This window comes from Eriocheir sinensis, chromosome 50 (genome assembly GCF_024679095.1).
Source record: "Eriocheir sinensis breed Jianghai 21 chromosome 50, ASM2467909v1, whole genome shotgun sequence".
NCBI lineage: Eukaryota > Metazoa > Arthropoda > Malacostraca > Decapoda > Varunidae > Eriocheir > Eriocheir sinensis.
The window spans coordinates 7,316,780-7,334,669 of record NC_066558.1 but is presented as its reverse complement, the minus strand read 5'-3'; the positions used below and the strand labels follow the sequence as shown (position 1 = coordinate 7,334,669).

At 42.0% G+C, this 17,890-nt stretch overlaps 1 protein-coding gene and 1 long non-coding RNA gene across 2 annotated transcripts in view; one reads left to right on the top strand and one right to left on the bottom strand.

Annotated features, from left to right (window-relative positions):
- Positions 1-1,154: 1,154 nt before the first annotated feature.
- Positions 1,155-4,158, top strand: LOC126982359 (uncharacterized). The gene is made up of 2 exons (XR_007735143.1): positions 1,155-3,968; positions 4,047-4,158. It is a non-coding gene; the product is annotated as an uncharacterized LOC126982359 (long non-coding RNA).
- Positions 2,544-17,890, bottom strand: part of LOC126982358 (uncharacterized) — a 69,535-nt gene continuing 54,188 nt past the window's right edge. Inside the window, exons 2-3 of the mRNA XM_050834371.1 lie at positions 8,102-8,262; positions 2,544-4,628 (exon numbers count right to left, since the gene is read on the bottom strand). Of these exons, the coding sequence (XP_050690328.1) occupies positions 4,566-4,628; positions 8,102-8,262 (224 nt within the window). The 3' untranslated portion in view covers positions 2,544-4,565. The remainder of the gene's footprint in view (positions 4,629-8,101; positions 8,263-17,890) is intronic.

Below are 17,890 nucleotides of genomic sequence, written 5' to 3'. Positions count from 1 at the left end.
CGCGGCCAGGCCAGTCTCTGCTGCGGCGGGTCTTTTGGACCGGCTCGGCCCCCCGCCGCCGCTGGTCGTCAGGGGCGCCGCCCTGACACCGTCACCACATCATCATCGTCATCGTCGTCACCAGTCATCATCATCATCATCAGCTCCGGGTGGTTCACGCTGACTTGTTTGTTTTCCTTCGCCTCGCGCCTGGCACCCACGCGGGGCTCGGCAGCAGCAGTAACCAGCAGTAACAGCACGGCGGCAGCAGCAGCAGCAGCAGCAGCACTAACAGCAGCGGCGGCAGCAACATCGTCATCGTCAGCAGCGGGAGGCTTCCGGGTCGCGTGCGGGAGATGAAAGAACAGCCTCAGAACTCTCCCGCACCGCCCGGAGGCCCCGCGCCGCGCCGCCCCGCCGCCGCCCTGCCGCCCCGCCCCGCCCCGCCCCGACACCCGTGGGGCCCCGCCTGCCGCCTCTCGCGTGCCAGCAGTGATAAGCAATTTTTGGTGGTCGTGACTCTTTTATTTCCTTCAGTAATGAACACTAAACTTTGTCAATCTCAACAGTATTTTTTTTACATTTTACTCTCTACATACAAAGGCATGGAGGATTTTTTTTTTAGTTTTTTTTTACATCCTGTTTTAGTGTGGAACCTAATAATGGAGGAGCGAGGAGTCCTTAACGCTGTAAGTAATGCATAACAGGTGACCGTGGGGGGAAACTCTGGCTCGGGGGATCGAACGAGGGACAACAACAGACGTGAGACCAAGAAGGACAAGGACGAGAAGAAGAATCTGAACCGATCATCTTCCGAAGCGAACGTCTTAGTAACAAACATGTGGAAGAGTAGCTACAGCAGCAGCAGCAGCAGTAGTAGTAGTAGTAGTAGTAGTAGTAGTAGTAGTAGTAGTAGCAGAAGTAGTAGTAATAGTAGTAGTAGTAGCAGAAGTAGATACAGGAATCATACACGTAATAAACCTCTCATAGGAAAAATAAAACCTTCAAAATAATACTAAAAGGAGATCATAAGTCGGCCTGGGTGGTAGTGGTGGTGGTGGTGGCGGTGGTGGTTGCGGCAGCGGCGGCGGCGGCGGTGTTGAGGTGGTGGTGACGATGGTGGTGGTGGTGGGGGGTGGGTGGGTGGGGGGAGGGGCGGGGGGGGGGGAGGAGGGGGGGGCGGCGGCAGAGGCGACCCGACCACACAAACAATGAAACAAACAAACAAACACACACACAAACACACACACACACACACACACACACACACACACACACACACACACACACACACACACAAAGGAGGGCCAGGCTTCGGGGGGTGAGGGTGGGGGCGCTGGGGGGGAGTGTAGAGGGGGTGGGGTGGGTGGGGGGCGTGGTGACCTCGACCCCTTTGCACCTGACACCTGTGGGCGACTTGTAACACCTGTGACCTCGTTAGGGGCGACACCAGGGCTTGAAGAGAGTCGAGTTAGCGGGGTTGTCCTCTTGTTGTCTTCCTTGATACTGTCTTCCTTGTCCTCTTCTCGTCCCTGGGGCTGCCTTCTGGGGGGGTGGGGGGCAGGGCAGGGGGGGGCGGTGGAGTTAGTCTAGGCCGCGCATATACCATCGTCTTCAATCCCTTTTATGAAGACTAATTCCTCTCTTTTTGGCTGTAACCCTCGATGGTGTTGTTGTTGTTGTTGTTTGGTTGTTGTTGTTTTCCCTTCGCCAGCCTCGCCGGGGGGTCACCTGGGGCTGCGTCTTGACCTTCCGCGAACACCGTGCATGAGCTACTGCACCCCGTGGCTCAGGTCGGGGTCAATAGGTCAGAAGGTGGTCACGAAAGACTTGGCGTGGCACTCTCTCTCTCTCTCTCTCTCTCTCTCTCTCTCTCTCTCTCTCTCTCTCTCTCTCTCTCTCTCTCTCTCTCTCTCTTTTCACTTTCTTCCTCAATAACGGTGACGGTGGTGACGGTGACGGTGGTAGTGGGCAGACACGGTACTCCTCTCTATCTCTCTTTTCTCTTCTCTTCTCTTCTATGTCTCTCTTTCTCTTCACTTTCTTTCTTATGGTGGTGGTGATGGTGGTGTTGCAAGGCTAGACTTGGTACACCTCTTTCTCTCTTCTCTCTTCTCTTTCTCTCTCTCTGGTTGTGGTTTGGGTGGTGTGTGGTTGGTTGTGTAGTGAAAGGGCAGAAATGGTACCTCTCCCTATCTCTCTTCTCTTCACTCTTCTCTTCTCTTCTCTTCTCTCTGGTTGTGGTTTGGTGGTGTGTGGTTGGTTGTGTGACGAAAGGGCAGAAATGGTACCTCTCCCTATCTCTCTTCTCTTCTCTCTTCTCTTCTCTTCTCTTCTCTTCTCTTCTCTCCTCTTTCTCTGTGGTTGTGCTTTGGTTGGCCATGGTGCTGCTGCTGCTTGGAAATTTGGTTGTCGATTATTTTTGTTTTTTCCTTTATTTTCCAGTTTCGTTTTTATTTGGATTCGATATTTTTTTCGTCTTTTAAGACTCGGGCTCTCTGGATGTCATTTTTTCCAGTTTTCTGATTGTAAATTTCTTCTTTTTTTCCATATATTTTTACGTTTTGTTGTTGTTGTCATTGTTGTTGTTGTTGTTGTTGTTGTTGTTGTTGTTGTTGTTGTTGTTGTTTCCTGTTCTCGCTTTTTGAACTGCATGCCTCTTCTATAAGGTATTTAATTATTCTTGTTTTCTTTTCTTTAATATTCTCGTTCTTTTTGTGTATCTCTTTTTCTACTCCTTGGATTTCATTATTTCTCTAGTTTCAGCAGTTCTAAAATCAACTCTTCTTTTGTTTTTTTCCATCGGGTGTTTAAAACTGGCCATTCTTCTTTTGTTTTTCTAAGTGGAGTTTACAATCAGCTATTCTTGTGCTCTCAGAAGGTGGAAATCATAGTTATTCTTTTGTTTTCCAGCGGGGTTTCAAATGATGTTTGTTTTTTTGTTATTTCTTTTAGACGAAAGTAAGGGAGTTCATCTTTTTTCTCTTCCGTGTACAATCACTTTTTCTTACCCTCTTAGAAGCTGAAAATCATCGTTATTCTTTTGTTTTCCAGCGGGGTTTCAAATGATGTTTTTTGTTATTTCTTTCAGACGAAGGTAATGGTGTTCATCTTTCTTCTCCGTATACAATCAGCTATTCTTACCCTCCCAGAAGCCGAAAATCATAGTTACTCTTTTGTTTCCTGGCGGGTTTTACATCACAACTAATTTTCCGGCGAAGATTCAAACCAGTTCTTCTTTTGTTATATATTCCAGGCGTTCGTGAGGGTGTTCATCTTCTTCTCCGTTTACAATCAGTTATTCTTTTGTTTTCTGGCGGGTTCTACATTATAACCAATTTTCCGGCGAAGTTTCAAACCAATTCTTCTTTTGTTATATATTCCATCTTGATTCTGGGAGTGTATCTTAAGTGTGTGTTTCTTGCTGTCTCGCTGTTGTTTTTGCTATCATCCTCTATCTTTATCTTCAGTGTTAGCTGTGGGGTGTTCAGGGTGGATATCTTGATTTTGGGAGTGAATTTTGGAGTGTATTTCTTGGTATCCTTATGGGTGTATGTTTATCTTCATTCGTATCTTTATTTATTCTTGGTATTTTTCTCTATCGTCATTTCTAGCTGTAGGGTGTTTTAGGGTGGATATCTTGATGCTGGGAGTGTTTCTTGAAGTGTATTTCTTATTATCTTTCTGCAGGTATCTTTATCTTATCTTTATCTTCGTACGTTATCTTGCTGTATCCTTATCTTCATTTGCTCTACTTCCCTTTTTTTATTATTTTCACGTTTTTCTGTATTTTCTCTCTTCTAATTCTTAATATTTCTTCTGTACGTCTTTTCTTTTTCATTTTCTATTTTTTAGTTCTTAGATTCGATAACTTTTCTTTTGGTTTTATTTATTTTTTGTTTTTCTCTAATATTTTCGTTTTTCTGTGATGTTTTTTCCTCCTCCTCCTCACCATCATTTAAGAGAATAGTGAAAGGATGTTGTAGTGGGTTTGAGAATTCTACCCATCTTCTTTCACCATCACCATCATCACCATCAAGGAGTATAGTGTAAGGATGTTGCCATAGGCGTGAGAAAGCTACCCATCTTCTTTCACCATCACCATCATCATCTTCATCATCAAAGAGTATAGTGTAAGGATGTTGTCATAGGCGTGAGATAGCTATCCATCTTTTTCCATCACCATCATCACCTTCACCATCATCATTAAAGAATATAGTGTAAGGATGTTGTCATAGGCTTGAGAAAGCTTCCCATCTTCTTTCACCATCACCAGCATCATCTTCATCATCAAAGAGTATAGTGTAAGAATGTTGTCATAGGCGTCAGAAAGCTTCCCATCTTCTTCCCATCACCATCATCACCTTCATTATTTAGAGACCAAAGTAAAGATGTAGTCGTAGGCGCGCGCGAGGAGGCAACCATATCCCATTTTCTCTTCTACTCTCCCGTTTTCTTTCTCTTTTAGTCCCCCCCTCAACAAGGACGGGACGGAGGCGGGGCGACGGGGTGCTATTGCGTTAGAGGGCTGGTGGGGGGCGGGGGGGTGGGGCTGTGGGTGGTGGTGGGGGGGCTGCCCTCCGAGATCACTTTCCACCCCTCGCCCACCTGATAATGGCGTCTGCTAGTACGTCCAGATGTGCTTTTGTCTGCAGGAGAAAGAAAACGGGATGTGGTTAGCTGGGGGTGAGGGAAAACGGGAAGTGGTTGCTCTGTAATGGAAGAAAATGGGGTGAGTTTACTTATATGTGAGAGAAAATGAGATTAGCTTAGTTATACGTGAAGGAAAACGGGATGTGGTTAGCTGGGGGTGAGGGAAAACGGGAAGTGGTTGCTCTGTAATGGAAGAAAATGGGGTGAGGTTACTTATATGTGAAAGAAAATGAGATTAGGTTAGTTATACGTAAAGGAAAACGGGGTGTGGTTAGCTGGGGGTGAGGGAAAACGGGAGAAATAGAATGGAGTTCGCTGTGTGTGGTAGAAAATGGGAAGATAAAGGAAGACAGGATAAAGGAAGAAAAGGAAGAAAATGGGAGGAGTAAGGTTAGTTTGGAAGAGAAAGAAAACGGAGTGCGGAAGTGTGAAGAAGTCGGTCTGTAAAGAAGAAAATGGGATGCAGATTGTTATTCATGAAGGAAAACGGGGTGTGGTTGCTTGTATACGAAAGAAAATGAGGTTAGGGGAGTAAAGAGTGAAAGAAAATGAGGTTAGATTAGTTATACATGAAAGGAAATGAGGTTAGGTAAGTTATACATGAAAGAAAATGAGGTCACGTTAGTTACACATGAAAGAAAATGAGGTTACGTTAGTCATACATGAACGAAAATGAGGTTATGAAAGAAAATGAGGTTAAGAAAATGAGGTTACGTTAGTCATGAAGAGAAAATGAAAACGGTTAGTCATACATGAACGAAAATGAGGTTATGTTAGATACACATGAAAGAAAATGAGGTTAGGGTAGTTAAACATGAAAGAAAATGAGGTTAGGGTAGTTAAACATGAAAGAAAATGAGGTTAGGGGAGTAAAGAGTGAAAGAAAATGAGGTTAGATTAGTTATACATGAAAGAAAATGAGGTTAGGGGAGTAAAGAATGAAAGAAAATGAGGTTAGGTAAGTTATACATGAAAGAAAATGAGGTTAGGTTAGTTATACATGAAAGAAAATGAGGTTAGATTAGTTATACATGAAAGAAAATGAGGTTAGGTTAGTTATACATGAAAGAAAATGAGGTTAGGTTAGTTATACATGAAAGAAAATGAGGTTAGGGTAGTAAAGAATGAAAGAAAATGAGGTTAGGTAAGTTATGCATGAAAGAAAATGAGGTTACTTTAGTTATACATGAAAGAAAATGAGGTGAGGGTAGTAAAGAATGAAAGAAAATGAGGTTAGGTAAGTTATACATGAAATAAAATGGTTACTTTAGTTATACATGAAAGAAAATGAGGTTAGGGTAGTTATACATGAAAGAAAATGAGGTTAGGGGAGTAAAGAATGAAAGAAAATGAGGCTAGGGGAGTAAAGAATGAAAGAAAATGAGGTTACTTTAGTTATACATGAAGGAAAATGAGGTTAGGGTAGTAAAGAATGAAAGAAAATGAGGTTACTTAGTTATACATGAAAGAAAATGAGGTTACTTAGTTATACATGGAAGAAAATGAGGTTAGGGTAGTAAAGAATGAAAGCAAATGAGGTTAGGATAGTTATACATGAAAGAAAATGAGTTTAGGTTAGTTATACATGAAAGAAAATGAGGTTAGGATAGTTATACATAAAAGTAAATGAGGTCAGGTTAGTTACGCCTTAAAGAAAACGGGTTAGTATTGGAAAGAAGAAAATGGGATGACGTGTGCCTTTCAAAGTAGATAATGAGTAAAGTTTCTTCCTTTCTTACTTTTCCTTATCCTTTTCTTCTACTTTTTTCCCTCTCTTCTATCTTCAAACTTTCCTTCAATTTCTCCTCCTATCTTCCCCTCTTCCTCCATTCTTTCTTTCTTTCCCTTCTCTTTCTTCTCTTCTTCCTTTATCTCTTCCCTCTTCCTTTTTTACCTCATCTTCCCCTTCTCTCCTTTCCCTCTTTCTCCTCTTCTTCCTTCTCTTCTCTCCCTCCTATCCCTTCTTCTCTCTTACCTCGGCTATATATATTGTCTACCCCCCCTTCCTTCCTCCTCCTCCTCCTCCTCCTCTTCCTCCTCCTCCTCCTCCTCCAACTCCTCCTCCTCAATTTCCTTTAAGAATTCTCTTTTAAATCCTCGACTTGTATCTAAGGCAATAAGGAAGAGGAGGAGGAGGATGAGGAGGAGGACGAGAAGGAGGAGGAGGACGAGAAGGAGGAGGAGGAAGGAAGAGGCTATTTCCTGAGGTCCTCTGTCGGGAAGACCTTTGTCCGAGGAGGAGGAGGAGGAGGAGGAGGAGGTTGAGAGAGAGAGAGAGAGAGAGAGAGAGAGAGAGAGAGAGAGAGAGAGAGAGAGAGAGAGAGAGAGAGAGAGAGAGAGAGAGAGAGAGAGGAGGAGGAAAGGTCACGTGTAGAGGCGTGGGAGGAACGGAGGTAGAGGAGGAGGAGGAGGAGGACGAGGAGGAGGAGGAGGAGGAGGAGAAAAATAGGAACATAGGATGAAGAGGACTCTGATTACTCTCTCTCTCTCTCTCTCTCTCTCTCTCTCTCTCCTAATTTGCAGAGTTAATGAGGTAATTTTTCCTAACCTTTTCTTCTCCTTTTATTTCATTTCTCTCATCTCCTTTTTTTATTCTGTCTCTCATTTTTCTCTTTTTTTCTTCTTACTATTATTATTACTCTCTCTCTCTCTCTCTCTCTCTCTCTCTCTCTCTCTCTCTCTTCCGTAAAACTAATTGAAATTTTTATTCAGTTTCATTTGAAGGATGTTGATAATTAGAACTGAGAGAGAGAGAGAGAGAGAGAAGAGAGAGCCCCTAGTCTCTCTCTCTCTCTCTCTCTCTCTGATTATGTGTTTTTTATATAATTTTCTGGGTTCACTATTCAAACAGACACAGAAACACAGAAACACACACACACACACACACACACACACACACACACACACACACACACACACACACACACACACACACACACACACACACACACACACACACACACTTCTCACTTTTTTTCCTCCTCTTTCCTTCACCTCTCTTCCTTCTCTTCTTCCTCCCCTTCATTCCTCTTCTGTCTCTTCTCTCGTTTCCCTCTTTCTTCCTTCCTTCCTCCTCTACACTTCCCAAACAATCCACTCAGCCTCCTCAAGACACCCCTTTCTTTTCTCTTACTCACCTATTTTACCTCTACTTCTCTCCCTCTTCTTTATTTTCCTCTCTTTCTTTGCCTGTATATATTTTCTGCCTCCCCTCTCCTTCCTTCCTTCCTTCCTTCCTCCTCTACACTTCCCAAACAATCCACTCAGCCTCCTCAAGATACCCCTTTCTTCTCTCTCCCTCACCTATTTTACCTTTACTTCTCTCCCACATCTTTATTTTCCCTTCTTTCTTTCCCTGTATATATTTTCTGCCCCCCCTCTCCTTCCTTCCTTCCTTCCTTCCTCCTCTACACTTCCCAAACCTTCCACTCAGCCTCCTCAAAACACCCCTTTTTTCTCTCTCACTCACCGTCTTATAAAACATGCACTGCTGCCTGTCCTCATCCTCGCCGTCGGGACAGTCAATGAATCCGTCGCACAGCACGTGGTCATCGATACAGCGGTAGCGGCCCATGCGGTCTGGCGAGGGGCAGGGGAACCGCTCCATCTGGTCCTCGGCGGCGGGGCAATCTGCGGCCGAGGGAGGGGCGGCTGTTAGTGTGTTAGTGGGTTAGTAGGGGGTTAGGGGGTGCTACAGGGTATGTTAGATTGTTAGAAGTGAGGAAGTGGTTGGTATGGCGGGAGGGGTATGAACGAAAGGTAAATGAAGAGAAATGAAGAGTAGGAGAAATGGATAATGAGAAGGAGAAGGCTGTTCCTGAGTTTACCAGTGAAAGGGGATGAAAAAATGAAGATGCTGGTTATCTCTTGCATAAGGTGTTTGGACAATATAGTGATGAAAGAATGAAGATGCTGGTTATCTCTTGCATAAGGGGTTTGGACAATATAGTGATGAAAGAATGAAGATGCTGATTAACTCTTGCATAAGGGGTTTGGACAATATAGTGATGAAAGAATGAAGATGCTGATTAACTCTTGCATAAGGGGTTTGGACAGTATAGAAATGAAGGAAAAAAGATGCTGCTTAACTTTTGCATTAGTGGTTTGAACAGAATAGTGATGAAAGAATGGAGATGCTGCTTAACTCTTGCATAAGGGGTTTGGACAATATAGTGATGAAAGAATGAAGATGCTGGTTAACTCTTGCATAAGGGGTTTGGACAGTTTAGTGATGAAAGAATGAAGATGCTGGTTAACTCTTACATTTGTGGCTTGGACAGAATAGTGATAAAAGAATGAAGATGCTGATTAACTCTTGCATAAGGGGTTTGGACAGTATAGTGAAGAAATAAGGGAAATAAGAGGAAAAGGGGGAAGGGAGAAAAAGAATAAGGAAATACAGGAAAGGGGTTGATAAATCCTTAGGTAAAGGGAGACAAAGAATTAGAGGGTTGGAAAATGGGGAAAAAGTAAAGTTATGTAAAGTAGGTTAGTAAATATAGGTTAGTAGGCAGGAAAGGGAGCGGGGAGGGGGGGGGGGGTAGAGGAAAACATATTTGATGGGTTGTCTTAATGAGTTAGTAAATAGAAGAGACTCATTACTGGTTAACAAATGGGGTAAAGGGATTAACGAAGAGAAAATGGGGTAAACGCAAACGCCGAAGAAAACGATGAACCGGAATAGAAAGAAAACGGGAAATTGGTCGAAGAATAAACCAGATATACGAAGAAAACTAGAAATTGGTCGAAAAATACAAAGAAAACGGAAATTGGTCGAAGAATAAACCCGAAATAGAAAGAAAACAAGAAATTGGACGAAAAATAAACCGAAATTCGAAAGAAAACGGGAAATTGGACGAAAAGTACGACAGAAAACGGAAATTGGTCGAATAATAAACCAAAAAAATATTAGTTAAGAAATAAACGAAGAAAATAAAAACGAAAATGATAATAAAATAAAGTTGAAAAAAATGAACCGGAAAATGACGAAAAAAATAAATGACAATAAAAAGAAAAAAAATAATGACAAAAATAAAAACGAAAATGATGATAAAAAGTTGAAAAAAAACGTGAATAAAGAAAGAAATGAGAAAAAAAAATAATAAAAAATCTAAATTCGCAAACGATAAACAATAAACAACAACAAACAAACAAATAAATAAATAAATAAATAAATAAATAAAATAAACAAAAAAAATCAAATATCAAAGGTGTTCGGTCCTTCACCTCTCTCTCTCTCTCTCTCTCTCTCTCTCTCTCTCTCTCTCTCTCTCTCTCTCTCTCTCTCCCGTGACGTCATTCGGTATAGGAGATAATGAAGATGATGAAGGAGAGGAAGAAAATAATGAAAGATAATGAAGAGAAAAACAACGAAGGGAAATAATTACTGAAAACTTGATTAATTTTCTTCTTTTCTTCTTTTTCTTCTTTTTCTTACTACTTTTTCTCCGTCTCAGTTTCTTCTTCCTCTTTTCTTTCTTCTTTTTCTTCCTTCTTTCTCATTTCCTCATCTTATACTACTTCATCCTCCTCCTCTTCCTCCTCCTTTTCTTCTTCTTTCTTCTCCTTCTCTTCTTTCTCCTTCTCTTTCTTTCTAATTCCTGTTTATCGCTCTCCTTCTCCTGCTCCTTCTTTCCCTCTTTCTCCTCCTTTCTTCGTCCACCTCCTCCTCCTCCTCCTCTTCATCTTCCTTTTTTTTTCTTCTTTTTCTCCTCGAAACACTAGAAACTAATCAATCAATCAATCAATGGGGGCATACGCCGGGGGGTGCGTCGCCTCCCCCACCCTACGACGCCAAACCCGCGGGTCCCTCCGGGCGAGTTTCAATGCAGGCCCCTGCCCAACCCGAGTACCTCCCGGCAGGATCTATCGACTTGATCAAGCCACGAGTTCCGTGGGCGTCCCCTTGGCCTCCTCCACTCAGGATTGTCTCATACAGAGACAACCCGATGAGCAGGATCAGCTTCAGGGCGTGGACGGACTATGCAGGTAATATATGTCAAATCAGTCTCACGGAGTAGTCGCCGGATTGACACAAAGTCATTCCAGCGATATCCCATGATTCTGCGTTATTACCAAAGGCATCAATCCGCCTCTCCAATTCCCCATTTAGTGTCCATGTCTCACAACCATAGAGTAAGACAGGGAGCACAAGGGACTTGAAGATCCAGATCTTAGTCCTTCTGCACAGGTATCGACAACGCCATATACTCGCGTTGAGCGAGTCCACAACACCGTGGGCCAGGCCAGTCCGCCGTAAGACTTCCTGGCCAGACTCACCATCGTTATGAACCACGCTGCCAAGGTATGTGAAACTTTCTGAGATCTCAACGTCCTCGCCACACGCATGAACAGACTGTACTGTTTCATCTAGCAAGCCTCCAAACACCTTAATTCCCAAAGGCTAAGAAACTAAGAAAAAAAAGTAAAAAAAAACTTTACTCAAATAAGAAAATAAAATCGAAACAAGAAAAAAAGGAGTAAAAAAATAAGAACAAAAAAACAAGACATAAAACAAGACAACTGAATCGCAAACAAAACAAACAAAACAAGTCCCATACACGACCTACACCCAGCCCATACAAGCCCATAGAAGCCTTAAGACAGGGGGAGGAGGGGTGAAGGGAGGGAAGGGGAGGAGAAGGGAGAGGAATGGAGGGGGGTCGATAAGGTTTATTTCCCTATAGCCCAGCGTGCCTACCTCGACCTTAGTGACTCGCTCGGGGGAAGAGAGTGTTTTAGGAGCCCTTGGGGAATGACTTAACGTTGCTCAAATCCCCCTTCTATCCCCAAGGAGGAAGAGGAAGAGGAGGAGGAGGAAGACGAGGAGGAGGAGGAGGAGGAGGAGGAAGGAGAGAGGGAGTTGACAGGAAGGAAGAAAGACAGGAAGAGAGTGGAAGGAGAGGAGAGAGAGAATGAAGGGAGGAGGAAGAAGAGAAAGGTGTGAGAGGGAGAAAGAGAAAAAGGGAAGGATGGAGGAAGAGAGAGAGAGAGAGAAAGTAGGACAAAGGAGAGAAAGAAGAGAGAAGGAGGAGGAGGAAGAGGAGGAGGAGGAGAAGGAAGAGGAAAGGAAGAGAAAAAGAGGAAGAAAAATAATGGGAAAGAAGGATGAGAGGAGGAGGAGGAGGAGGAAGAGGTTTGTTATTATGAAGTTCAAAGGTCGAGTCTCTCTCTCTCTCTCTCTCTCTCTCTCTCTCTCTCTCTCTCTCTCTCTCTCTCTCTCTCTCTCTCTCTCTCTCTCTCTCTCTCTCTCTCTAAACTCTCTCATCTCTCTCTCTCTCTCATTTATTTTTTCTTGCTTTTTCTATAAGTTTGTTCCTTTTCTCTCTCTCTCTCTCTCTCTCTCTCTCTCTCTCTCTCTCATTTCTGTCTCTTTACTGCTCCTTTCATCATCTTCTCTCTCTCTCTTCCTCTTTTATTCTCTTCTCTCCTCTCTCTTTACTCCTCTCTCTCTCTCCTCCTCCTCCTCTTCATTCCTCTTCCCTATATCATCATTTTCGCGATTATTCCTTACATTTATAACCTTGTTCTCTCTCTCTCTCTCTCTCTCTCTCTCTCTCTCTCTCTCTCTCTCTCTCTCTCTCTCTCTCTCTCTCTCTCTCTCTCTCTCTCTCTCATTGCTAAATCCGTCCCTCTCTTGAGACACAAATAACAGAAACATCCCTTATTATTATTTACTTTCTCTCTCCTATCTCCTCTCCTTCTTTCCTTTCTCTCCTCTCTTCTCTATTCTTCTCTTCCTTGATTTCCTCCCCTCTTCTCTTTTCCTTTTTGAGTCTGTTTTTTTGGTTTATTTTCCTTCCTCTTCTCTCTTCTTCTTCTCCTTCTTCTTCTTCTTCTTCTTCCTTCTCCTCCTCCTCCTCCTCCTCCTCTTCCACAACTAACTATTTTAATGAACCAACGCCTATAGGGACAGGTTCTTCTTCCTCTTCCTCTTCTTCTTCCTCCTCCTCTTTCCTTTCCTAATCTCCTTTCCCCTCCTCCTCCTCCTCCTTCACCTATCATTACCTCCCTTTCCTCCATCACCTCCACTTCTCACGCCTCCTCCTCCTCCTCCTCCTCCTCCTCCTCCTCTTCATCTTCTTTACCGCGCGATTAATTTTCTTCTTATCATTAAATTTCCTTCGTTGAAACTTAAAAATATATTATGAGGAAAAAATGAGGCAGACAGACAGACAGACAGACAGACAGACAGACAGATAGATAGATAGATAGATAGAGAAACGGAGAAGAAGACAGAGATAAGGAAATATACAGATGAAAAAGAGGATAAAGCAGAGAGACATAGATAAATTGTGGCATAAAAAGGAATAAAGAAAAAAAGAATGAAGAAAAGGGAGGAAAACAAAGGAAAGAAGAAAAAGAAACAAAAAAATAAAAGGGAGTGAAAAATATGATAAACAAGAATAAAGGAAAATAGATAAAGGAAATAAATTAAGAAAAAAAAAATGATCTATCTAATTGTTTTCAAGAGGAGAAGGAGGAGGAGGAGGAGGAGGAGGAGGAGGATAAAGAAGAATAAATAAATAAATAAATTCTTCTCTTTCTTCCTCTTCCTCTTTTCTTTGTTTTCCTTTCTATTCCCCATTCTTCATTTGTTCCTTTTTCCTCCTCCTCTTCTTCCTCTTTTCTTCTATGTTTCTTTCTTCCTGTATTCGTATTTTTCTTACTTTCTGATTTTCTCTTCCTCCTTCTCCTCCTTTTCCTCTTTTTCTTCTTCTGTTTCTTCCTCTTCGTTATTTGTCTCCTTTTTCTCTTCCTGTTTGTCTTCTCTTCCTCCCCCTCCTTCTTTTCCTCTTTTTCTTCTCCTGTTTCTTCCTCTTCGTTATTTCTGTCTTCTTTTTCTCTCTCCTTGTTTGTCTTCTCTTCCTCCTTTCGTTTTCATTTTCTTTATCTTCCTTCTGTTTCCTTCCTTCTTTCCTTCCTTCTTTGGTTTCCTTCTCTTCTTATTCCTTCTTCTGGTTATTGTTTCTTCTCTTCTTTTTCCCTTCTTCCTTCTTTTCCATTTTCACTTCATTTTCTTCTCCCCCTTTTCCCTTCCTTTCTTCATTTCGTATTTATTTTCTCTTTCTTTTCTTCTTCCTATTTTCTGCTTTTTTTCCTTCATTTCTTTCTTCTCTACCTCCTTTCTTCCTTCCTCCTATCTTCGTCCTTCCATTCGTCTTTCCTCTCTTCTTCTTCTTCTTCTTCTTCTTCTTCTTCTTCTTCTTCTTCTTCTTCTTCTTCTTCTTCTTCTTCTTCTTCTTCTTCCTCTTCTTCTTCTTCAAAATCATCAACATCATCATCTTATTCTCCTTCTAGTTCTTCTTCTCCTCCTCCTCCTCCTCCTCCTCCTCTTCTTCCAACATCATCTGAGCGTCATTGTTATTTTTCCCATTGCAGTGTTGCCACAACCTCACCTGTTTGGGACTCCGCAGTGCTGCCAAGTCTCCTTCCTTCCTTCCTTCCTTACTTCCATCTCTCACACTCTCCCCACCCCCCGACCCCTCTCTCTCTCTCTCTCTCTGAACATAATCAATGAGAGGAGAATCAATAGATGAAAGAAACAAAGGAAAAAGAAAGAGAGAGAGAGAGAGAGAGAGAGAGAGAGAGAGAGAGAGAGAGAGAGAGAGAGAGAGAGAGAGAGAGAGAGAGAGAGAGAGAGAGAGAGAGAGAGAGAGAGAGAGAGAGAGAGAGAGAGTCCTTTAGTGAATGGCAGACCACTTGAGCTTTGAGAGAGAGAGAGAGAGAGAGAGAGAGAGAGAGAGAGAGAGAGAGAGAGAGAGAGTGGAGTTCAATGAGAAATATACCATCTTATCGACCTCTCTCTCTCCTATTCCCCATCTCATCAGTATCCTTGAACAACAGTCTCTTCCTATCTCCTCCTCCTCCTCCTCCTCCTCCTCCTCCTCCTCCTCCTTCCTTTATTCATTCTTCTTCATCTCTTCTTCCTCCTAATCTTATTCCTCTTTCTTATCTTTTCCCTTATTTTTCATCTCTTTTCTCCGTTTCTTCTTCGTCACCTCCTTCTTCTTCTTCTTCTTTTTCTTCTTCTTCTTCTCCTTTCTCTCTCTTTTTCTTCTCTCCCTCTTCCACCCATACCTTCTCCATCACCTCTTCCTTCCATATACCCATTTTTTCTTTCTCCTCTTCCTCTTCCTCCTCTTCCTTCTTCTCTTCTCCTATTTCCTTTCTTCCTTATCTCCTTCTCATCCGCTTCCTTATTTAATTTCCTCTCTTCCTTCTCCGTCGCCATCTCTCTCTCTCTCTCTCTCTCTCTCTCTCTCTCTCTCTCTCTCTCATTCCCATTTACCTACTCTATTCCTCTTCCTCCTTCCTTTCCCTTCCTTCACTTCCTCCCTCCCTCCTTCCTTCACCTCCTCTTCCTCTTCATTCCTTGTTTCTCCTATTCCTCCTTCGCTCATTCACATCCTATTCTCCTCTCTCTTTCTTCTCCTTTCCTCCTCCTTCCTTCCTTCCTTTCTCCCCCTCTTCCTTCCTTCCTTCCTTCGTGTCCTTCTCCTATCACTTCGCTCCTTCCTTCCTTCCTTTGCTTACCACCACTACCACTACCTCCCCCTCCTCCTCCTCCTTCTTCTCCTCCTCCTCCTTCTCCTCCTCCTCCTCCTCCTCCTAGCTCACCTGAGGCTTAATCAATCATTTAGTCACACCTTCCCTTCGTAGGTCGAGTGTGACGCAGATGTTACGTCACGACTCATCTGTTCTCGACCTGTTCTGTGCTTGTTCTATACTTGTTCTGTACTTGTTTGATACCTGTTCTCTACTTGTTCTCTACCTGTTCTGTATTTGTTCTCTACCTGTTCTGTACGCGTTCTCTTCCTGTTCCGTACGCGTTCTCTACCTGTTCTGTACTTGTTCTCTTCCTGTTCTGTACCTCTTTTCGTCCTGTTTTCTACCTGTTGTCAACCTGTTATGAACCTGCTTTCTACCTGTTGTCTACCTGTTATGTACCTGTTTTCTACCTTTTGTCTACCTGTTTTCTACCTGTTTTCTATATGTTCTCTTCCTGTTTTCTTACACCCTCCCCCCCCCACCCCCAAACTCTCCACCCAAGGATAAGAAAGAGACAGGAAAGGAAAGTGGACCAAGAGAAGTAAAGAGGAGAGAGCCACACCCGAGCACTTAAGAGGCAACTGTGGCGGGAGTACAAACATTGGGCGGCGCAGCGTGTGTGTGTGTGTGTGTGTGTATTCACCTGTGTGACGTCAGAGGCCCGTGACGTCATGAGAACAGCCAGGTAAATACGACTTGAAAGGGGGCTACGAGCCTAAAGGGGAAGACTACTGAAAAATGAATGTAATAAGACGGAAAATGCTTGTGATTATGTTGCTCTGAATGTGTTTTTATAGAAGGAATGTGTGACGTAATGAGGAAGGTTTAAATGGTGAAATAAACTTAGAATTTATAGAAAAAGGAGAGGAATCTAAAGTCGTATATGATGAAAAATGAACGTTATGTGATGAAAAATACTTGTGATTATGTTGTTTTGAATGGGTTTTTATAGAAGGAATGTGTGACGTAATGAGGAAGGTTAAAATGGTGAAATATACTTAGAATTGATAGAAAAAGGAGAGGAATCTAAAGTCGAAAAAGCTAAAAATAAACGTAATGTGATGAAAAGTACTTGTGAATATGTTGTTTTGAATGTGTTTTTATGGATTTTCTTTGACACACAGGTAAAAAAAAACCAGGTAAAAAGATGAGGAAAGGAATTTAAAGAAGGAATATACTGAAACATAAATGATGAAAAATGCTTGTGAATATGTTGTTTTGAATGTGTTTTTATCGATTTTCTTTGACACACAGGTAAAAAAAAACAGGTAAAAAGATAAAGAAAGGAATTTAAAGAGGAAATATACTGAAAAATAAACGATGAAAAATACTTGTGAATATGTTGTTTTGAATGTGTTTTTATTTATTTTCTTTGACACACAGGTAAAAAAACATGTAAACAGACGAGGAAAGGAATTTAAAGAGGGAATATACTGAAAAATAGACGTAATGTGATGAAAAACAATCGTGATGGTTGTTTTGAATGTGATTTTATGGATTTTCTCTTGACATACAGGCAAGAAAACAGCTAAACAGGTAAACGCAGGTAAAAATATGTGAGGAAAGGAATTTAAAGTTGAATATACTGAAAAATAAGCGTAATGTGATGGGAAATACTTGTTATAATGTTGTTTTTAGTGTGTTTTGAAATATATCATGATTCTATTTGAGACGCATCAGGGAAAAGATGAAAGGAAAGGAATTTAAAGAAGGAATATACTGAAAAATAAACGCAATGTGATAGAAATTGACCCCTCTTGATTACTGACCCCTCTTTCGGCCACCTCTTTTGATTCTCTTTAGGAGCAGCGAGTAGCGGGCTTTTTTATTATTATTGTTTCCTTTTCTTTGTGCCCTTGAGCTGTCTCTGTTGTAAAAAAATAATACTTGTGATAATGTTTTTAATGTGTTTTGAAATATATAATGATTCTGCTTATGATGTAACAGGTAAAGATGAAAGGGAGAGGAATTCAAAGACGAGAACGATGAAAAGTGAACGTGATATTATGATGAAAAGAGTCTCATAATGTTGCCGAGTGTGATGTTATGGGCTTCCTTTGCGACAATAATAACAGGTGAAGAAGAAGGTGAGAGGAAAGGATTTTGAAGGCGAAGAATACTGAAAAGAACGAACGAAATATAATGAGGAATAAAGGGAACGAGTCTAGAGATAAAAAATACTGAAAAATGAACGTAATATGGTGCAAAATGAACGTGATATGATGAAAGATACTGAAAAATGAACGTAATACTGCAATGAATAGGGGAGATCGAGTCTTAAGATGAAAAATACTGAAAAATGAACGTAAAATTATGAAAAAATACTTGATTATATTGTCTAGTGTGTTTTTAAATAGAAGGAATGTGTGACTTAATATGTAACAGGTAAAGAAAAGGTGATGAAAGAGAGAAAAATGGTGGAAGAAGAGGAGGAAGAAGGTGGAAGAAGAGGAGGAAGAAGGTGGAAGAAGGTGGAAGAAGAGGAGGAAGAAGGTGGAAGAAGAGGAGGAAAAAGGTGGAAGAAGAGGAGGAAGAAGGTGGAAGAAGGTGGAAGAAGAGGAGGAAGAAGGTGGAAGAAGCTGGAAGAAGGTGGAAGAAGGTGGAAGAAGAGGAGGAAGAAGGTGGAAGAAGACGGAAGAAGAGGTGGAAGAAGAGGAGGAAGAAGGTGGAAGAAGAGGAGGAAGAAGAGGAAGAAGAGGAGGAAGAA